Source organism: Gavialis gangeticus, unplaced genomic scaffold (assembly GCF_001723915.1).
Source record: "Gavialis gangeticus isolate Ggan-Ray unplaced genomic scaffold, GavGan_comp1, whole genome shotgun sequence".
Classification (NCBI taxonomy): domain Eukaryota; kingdom Metazoa; phylum Chordata; order Crocodylia; family Gavialidae; genus Gavialis; species Gavialis gangeticus.
In genome coordinates this window covers 48,164,952-48,172,531 of record NW_017728994.1, presented here as the reverse complement: position 1 = coordinate 48,172,531, position 7,580 = coordinate 48,164,952, and the positions used below count along the sequence as shown (strand labels likewise).

Sequence of the window (7,580 nt, the reverse complement as noted above, 5' to 3'; positions counted from 1 at the left end):
GGACTAGTACTTAGCAAACATCCTCTGATTCTCGGTGTGCGAGTTTGCATGTATGAAGTCATATATGCAAGGACTGACCATCAGACTCTACCTACACAGTCAGAGAACCTGAGACAAGCTATTCTCCAACAAGTGGGAGCAGCTACATGAAGGCTGTGACAGTTGGGCCTTCAGTCTGATGTAGGAGGACAACTAGGTAGAAACCTTTAAACACTAGAGAGGTAACGACATTCTTATATAAATTAAATGGATGAAGAGACAGGATGAAAGATTAATGGACATGGAGATTTTGCTTCTAGGTGATTTGGAAAAACACTCAGAAGGGCATAACTGAGTTCTGGTCCCTGCTCCAAGAAATCTTCATGTAGTGCACTTCCCTCCTCCAGCCACATTTGGCAAGGAAGTGGCAACACCACTGGAATCTGTGAGCAGCCCAATTTGTCAGCTAAGAATACCTGCTGGAGCAAGCCTCCCAGGGGAAAGAGATGGAGAACGGTTTATTTTTGGATTCCCACTGGGCTTAGGCCGTGAGATGGCTGCCGATGTGCTCGGCTAAGACGGGATAGTTTGGGGCACATATAGGGATAGACCTGTTGGTACCTAGGGAAACAGTCTGAAATGGAAAATATTAAAGCAGAACCAATTATTTTCCAGCATCTAAAACTTAGCTTCTTTTCTCAGCTTAGAGACCTCTATCCCATTTCCTGAAATGTTCCGTCCTTCAGCAGGATCATTTGCAATTTTACATTTTCAGCAAGTTCAATTAGATACTTGTAGGCTTTAAAAAAAAGCCTAAAATCAAGAAGAGTGGCAGCAACAAAAAGGCACCAGAGACCAATCTCTGACAATACTAATGTAGATGAAACATGAGAACCTTCTTGGCAGTGTTGAAAAAAGGATGGAGGGAAAAGAAAATTCTGAAGGGAGACTGACTTATCAACTGTATTGAAAAATGTAAAGTCAACAAATGTACGTTTTCCATAGGAAAGCAGAACAGGCAGGGGTAGCTGTGTTTCTATTGCTTATAAAACAATCTGCATTTAAATAACTACATCCAAAGTCAGCGGCACATGGGAAGTCAGTTGTACTGCTGGGCAAGTTATGAACACGAACAACGTCCTCTCTTCAGCCAGCAGGTTCTTTCTGCCTTCGGGGGGTCCCAGACAGTCCAGCTGGCTGCTGGTGCTCTCACAAGAAGCCCTGTTTGTGGACACCTGCAGTCCATTTCTGTGCATCCCTTCTGCTCACACAGCCACTGGTAGCAGTAATCAAGTCCCTCTGTTTTGGGACTTAACTCTCAACAAGGGAGCTCTTGGACTCCACATACCCCAGCGCTGCGGCTTTCACAGCCTGGATAGTGTCCGCTGTGCCATATTTCTTCTCATAATCCAGGTAGCGTTTAAAGAAAAACTTCATCCTCTTTGGTGCCAGGCTTAGGTGAATGACCCGCTCAAAAACATCCCTGCAAGGAAGCAAAAGCCTGTTCAGAACATGAAATCACAGCCCTGGGCTCCCAAATCTGAAGTCTTGCCTCTGAACAGTGGAGACTACAGAGGAAGACGAAGAAAACCAGGACATGCACCCAACCTGCTGCAGAATGCTGGTACCTGGCGAAGGAAATCCCTTCAAGTCAGCAATGCTTTGGAATAGAAAGCCGGGGAACCCTTTCCTCTGCTTAGAGACGATTGTAGCTGTTCCTCTAGAATCCAGTTCACAGTACTTCACCCTGAGCTCGGTGAATGGCACAGATCAACTACATGTTGTGGGAAGGAGGATTTCCTTTTGCTGCCTTTACACTGAAAGCTAGTGAATGGAACCTCTCCATATAATGGGAGAGCAAAAAGTGATCCATCCCTTTGTTTTACGCTATTACTTTGAACACAAAGAAGCACTGAACCACTCAGTGCAGAAGGTGGGGGATACACGTTACTCCCAGGAGAGCAGGCTTGCCCAGCAGTAAGAACAGCAGAGTGCAATGAAGAGTATTCATTTAATAACAAGCTGCTACACTAGTCTCTGAAGCGTCAGTGCGCAATACGGAGTTGTAGTCTCTTGCTCCCCAAGTCAGCTTAGGAAAACCTCCTCAGTAAGTTACTAGCTATGGTGATCTACACAGGACAAAGAGCTTGAAATGTTTCCACCCACGGATTTCCAAAATGCCCTCTGTTTTTCTTTAGAACACACTGTTGTGATATTCGTGGGCTTACGCTGCAACGAGGAAGATTTAGGATGGATATTAGGATGAACTTCCTAACTCTGATGAGTTAAGCGCTAGGACAGATTGCCTAGACCAGTGGTGTCCAACCTTTTCACCCTGTGGGCTGGATGGACAACTTGATCTGGCGTGCAGGGTGTATGTGGTGGGGACTCAATATCACTGTTGGGGGTGGGGAGAGGTGAAGTCTAGCCCTAATTTGGTCGCGTGTGTGGGGTGGTCAGGAAGCAGCCTGCACCTAATTTGGACGTGCAGGAGGACAGGCTTGGCCCTGATCCTGCTGTGGGGCAATGGCCTGGGCAAGGCAGGATCTGACCATGTGGTGCTTCCATTGCTTGCACTGCCAAATCTCCCAATCTGTGAAGATCCCCAGGGGCTGAATACCATGGCTCCATGGGCCTGTGGAGGTGCTCTGATCTCCATTAGTGAAAGTTTTCAAGAGCAGCTTAGATGCACATTTATCCAGAATGGTTTAGGCAGGAACCATCCTGGACTAAATGATCAAGACTGGGAAAGATCACAGAATCATAGAGTTGGAAAACAATCAGGGAGACCCCTCTGCCCTGCAGATATACATGGAGATGCCCCTTTCCAATGAGAATCAACCCAACCCCGTTTCTCATGTAACATGGATTCTCCACTGTTTTGGAATATCCCTCCCTTACTGCCTACAGCTGCAGAGCACCCATGCTCTTGTACATCTCTGCTTCCCTTCCCTTGCCGGCACTCACCGTACTTCCTTCTGGCTGCCATGTTTGATCAACATGTCTATGTAGATGGACCAGATGTCAGTGCGTTTGGGATAGCTGCTGAGTGTGCTCTCAAAAAGAGCCTTGGCGTGGTCTGGGTCCCCAAACTGGAACTCGAGTTGAGCAAACTTGGAAATCACATCCACATCTGTAAAGAGAAGAGACACCTGCTAGCATCAGAAGACAATGAGAATCAGCCAAGCCTCCCAAGAAACACAAGCAGTGTGCATGAGGGAAGAGAAGAAAGACAATGCAGTGGAAGAAGCGTGCAGGTGTTTGAAGGGAGAGGGAGAGTCCTCACGTTCTTTGACTGGCAGCCCCCTGAGGGCATGTTCCAGGAGCTTGTGTGTGGCCTCGGTCTGGCCTTGTTTCAGGAGGAAGGTGGCATGCTTCAGCCACACAGATTTCTCCTGACGGAAGCGCTTCAGCATCGTGTGGTACAGGTCTTCTGCTTGCTGGGGAGATACAAAGGAGTGAATGAGAGGTTAGTCACACAGGTAGACCACCCAGCCATGCTCTCTCATGGAGTTTCTGGCCCTTGTACTTCTAAGGAGTTTAGACAGAAGAATATTATTTGCTCTAGCCTTTTTGAAATAAAAAGTGGAGCTCAGAGCAGTCAAGCAACCTCCCAGAGTTCACACAGCAATGTAAGACCAAAATGAAGGCCAGAACCCAGATCGGATTCCACCCAAAGCTCCTGACTAGCAGCAGGGGCAGGGTGGGTTTGTTAGCTTTTGAAGGCCTTGCGCAAAGGACATTTCAGGCCCTTACTCTTTACTAGACAATGTGCTGAGCACATGACCGTAATGCCCTTGGGGCCACTGGCCACACTGAGGTCCTGTGCGACTGTACAGTGTGCAGTATCCTAAAGCCACTCCTGCTCCCGACTGCAGACAAAACAGTAAGCACAGCGCAGGTAGCTAACTTTCTGGACTTTTCACCAGCATAGCAGCTGAGGTGAGGTGTCATTTCCTTTGGTGTCTCAGACCAATGAGACCTTATTAGGAGACCTGTTAAGCACTGCTAGGGACAGGCTCACAGAAAGACTCACAAAGTCAAGATTATAATGCATTGGTGCAACTGTCTGGGAAGAATGCCTGGTACCTGCCTGCACGGGAGAAATCAAAGCTTAGCAACAGGCAGAAGATCCAATTATGCAACAGAGGGTAGAGAGTAGCAGGGTGCTCTCAGGAGCTCTGTGGCACCCTGGTTAGGATGACTAGAAAGAGTTAACTGCTAAAAACTCCTCAAAAAACTTAGAAGACCTGGAAGGACTAGAAGTTACCCCATAGAAATGTGAAAGCAGAACAAAGGCCTCGTGCTTGACGCAGAACAAGCAACACGTTTATTGGACATGCAGGTACATGTGTAATTCATGTACCCTTACACATGTACGTGATTATACAGGTGCAATTTTACCATAACTGAAACATGTTGCAAACAAGGCAAAATGTACAAGTACCTGATTTGTGAGAGAAAGCTTTGGCAGCAACATCTCTAACAGTGCCCGTGGTCTAACAGCAATTACCAGCTCACAACCCAGGATACATTTTAGACAAATGGACAGGAGGTCATGCTGGCCACAAGATCCACATAAGAAATGAGCACCCCCTCTCCTCTTCCAATAGGACTCTCAAGCCTAGCCCAAAGCATTTGCTCTGGTTTGCAATCACTCACGCTGGGCAAGGAGCCTGGTCTGACTGCACTGAAGAGTGGTTTCCTGCCTTGGTCAGTGAGGAGCTATGACCCTAACTCCTACCATGCTGGACAAACAGTGGCCCCACACACCTACCTTGTACTTCTCAGAGTTGGTGTAGATGTCTGCCAAATGCTGGAAGACCTTCAGGGGCTCGTTGTACTGAACAGCTCTCTCAAAGACCTTCATCAGCGTCTCCTCAGTACCATACATGTTCTCCAGGTTCAGCAGAGCTCCCCACACATTCAGTTTCTCCTGTTCCTCCCTTAAAGTGAAGGAGAACAAACCCGTTTCAGTCTCCTGGCAGAGGAATTCAAGCCACTTCAACACGAGCCAAGCCTCACCACACCTGAAAAGCTGAGTAAGGGACTACAGCAGAGCACCACTGAAAACCAGGTGGCACCAGGGCTACAGGGCAGCAATGGCTTTAGGGTGCAAGAGTAATACAACAGTGGCAGAAAGGGAAAACTATGTAGCCAAACTGAATTGCAGGGGCAATTTTATGGAGACAAAAAGTAAATGTTCAGGTTGCCATGCATCACAATACCAAAGGAAATGCTTCTTACAGAAAGAGCCAGGAGAGCTGTAGGTCTCTCTACAGCAGCATGGCACCGTCTAGTACCAGGCTGGGGAATTTGCTCAGTGCTGCCAAGTACAGAGCCAGTGCCTCCAGAATTACCAGTGAGGCTCTCTGCAGCATCTGCTTGATCCTTCTGGTGTCTCATGCTGGCAGTACTTCATCCCAGATCAGGCACTGCTTACTTTTCAGATCTAATGGGATCACAGCAGGCAATGGCTGCTGGGCTGCAGCCAGCCAAAGCCAAAAGAGAGATTCAACTTCAGGTCAGCAAAGCTGATCTACTATGAAGATTGCTGGCACCCCCACTCCATTCCATTTCTGAAGGCAGGCAATGCCCATGGGGAATATTCAGGAAATCGCTGACCCACATAGATCAGGATGCTGTCCTCTAGGAGGCATGTGGAGGAGGAGAAGCTTTCTACCTGAAGGAGATAGTTTTGAGCGCCCTTTCAGCCACAGCGCGGGCCTTCTCGATCTCGGTGGCCTGGAGATGGAAAGCCATGTACTGCAGCCACAGGATGGAGCTGTTGGGGTTGCTGAGCACCAGGCGGTCAAAGTCATCCGCACTCTGGGGCTGCCGAGTGGGGTCCATCAAGGCAGTTTCTATTTTGCAGAGCTCCTTTTCCACTCTCTGTTTTTCCAGCTCTTTCTCCTTCTTGTTTTGCTTCTTCAGCTGAAAAGGCAAGGAGAGGGGGTTGAAAACAGGCAGTAGCAGCATTACTTCAGGGTTATGTAGAGCTAGAATGGTGTGACATGCAAGACAGCCAGACAACAGTGGGCCCAAGGCTGGGCATATTGAGGAGCCCTCCCCACAAAAAAACAAAAAACAAAAAAACCAACAAAAAACCCCAGATGATTCATTTTGACTTTTTTTTTTTTTTTTTTTTTAAATAAGAAGTGTTATGGTCCAAAAATAGTGTTTTGCTTCAAAATTTCCTTTAACTATTCAAAGCATTTAAAAACATTTATGGTTCAGCTGAACATTTCAATTTTTTTCATATGGTTTGGTTGGCCCTAAATTAATGTGCGTGTCCCCCCCACCACCTCAGATTTTCAATGTTGCTAGCAAACCAGGAAGTCTGCTACTCACCCAGCCCCGTGAATAGGTACCCCTCACTCTGGACTTTATCTACGCAGTTAATAGAAACTAAATACAGTCTAGGCAGCCTTTAGTTGGTGAAGGCAGTCCCTATATTAAGCCAGTTTTTGATGCAAGGGTCAGCACAGTAGATAGTGACAAGATGGTAAGTCATAGCAGCTGTGCCCAGGGGCTTCCATGCAAGTGGCACCACCTAAGTTACCGCACCGTGGCCTGTGGATCATCGTCCTCCTCGCTGTCCGAGCTCTCCTCTGGCTGACTCAATGCCGGCACCTTGAGTGCATTTAGTCCCTCGTCCCAGGTGAAGCCAGTAGAAACCTGCAGTCTTGGAGCCTCCATGTGCTTTACCTCTTGCTTGAAGGAAGACAAGACAGGTGCCACTTGTTTAATATTAAACTCTCACTCCTGCCTCCAACATGCTTGAGACAGCAGGTATTCCCAACACTAACAACAGCAGCATTTACTGTTGCATAACCAAAATATCCCCTCAGCCCTTGCTGGACAGTGACTTATAATAAAAACCTGAACCATGGAGGGATGAGCAACAGGCAAAGCCAGGGTCACTTCAGACTTAGCAGACATCAGGGGTGGGGAAGAACAGTTCATATTTATATAGGAGCTTTCACCCTGAAACCAAAAGCCACCAAATGCATTCTGCATATACAGAGCAATCATTTACCCTAGAAGAAATACAGTCGCCCTAGAGGTAGAGGGTGACAGCTGTTTGATCATACAGAGTCATACTGCCTTAGAGACCAGGACAAGAAACAAACCATACCATATCTAGTTGCAACTTCAGCAAGGACTTGGGGCCCGTAAGAGCAGAGCTAGCAGTAGATTTGGCCAGGACATGAGAGCCAGGCCTCCCTAACCAGCAAGAAATGCCACAGCATCTGCCTGCCATGCTGATCACCTGAGTTTCTTTGTGCTCCCTCATCTCATAACAGGTATTAGCAGATCCACTTCTGTTCCCTTGTTGTCTGTTCTCTCTCACATCCCTCCTCCTGATCTTGGACGTAAACAGGCTACTTTGAGAGTCCACAAAAAACTGCTTACATTCAATTTGCTACCTTTTTTTGAGGAATTTAATGATCCGCCTATGCCAATTAAGGCGAGAAGGCCATTTTGGAGTGCGGGAAAACAGCTGAATGATGAAACTTTGACATCAAGGAAAAATGGATCCAGCAATGGAATAAGATCGCGGAACAGGATGCGTTTTAACACGGACAAGTGCAGGGTGC

General features: G+C 47.4%; 1 protein-coding gene across 1 annotated transcript in view; it reads right to left on the bottom strand.

The window, feature by feature from the left end:
- Positions 1 to 484: 484 nt before the first annotated feature.
- The window catches only part of PDCD11 (programmed cell death 11), a 62,142-nt gene continuing 55,046 nt past the window's right edge, over positions 485 to 7,580 (bottom strand). Inside the window, exons 31-36 of the mRNA XM_019502754.1 lie at positions 6,547 to 6,699; positions 5,663 to 5,913; positions 4,757 to 4,925; positions 3,266 to 3,419; positions 2,947 to 3,112; positions 485 to 1,462 (exon numbers count right to left, since the gene is read on the bottom strand). Coding sequence (XP_019358299.1) covers positions 1,291 to 1,462; positions 2,947 to 3,112; positions 3,266 to 3,419; positions 4,757 to 4,925; positions 5,663 to 5,913; positions 6,547 to 6,699 — 1,065 coding nt within the window. The 3' untranslated portion in view covers positions 485 to 1,290. The remainder of the gene's footprint in view (positions 1,463 to 2,946; positions 3,113 to 3,265; positions 3,420 to 4,756; positions 4,926 to 5,662; positions 5,914 to 6,546; positions 6,700 to 7,580) is intronic.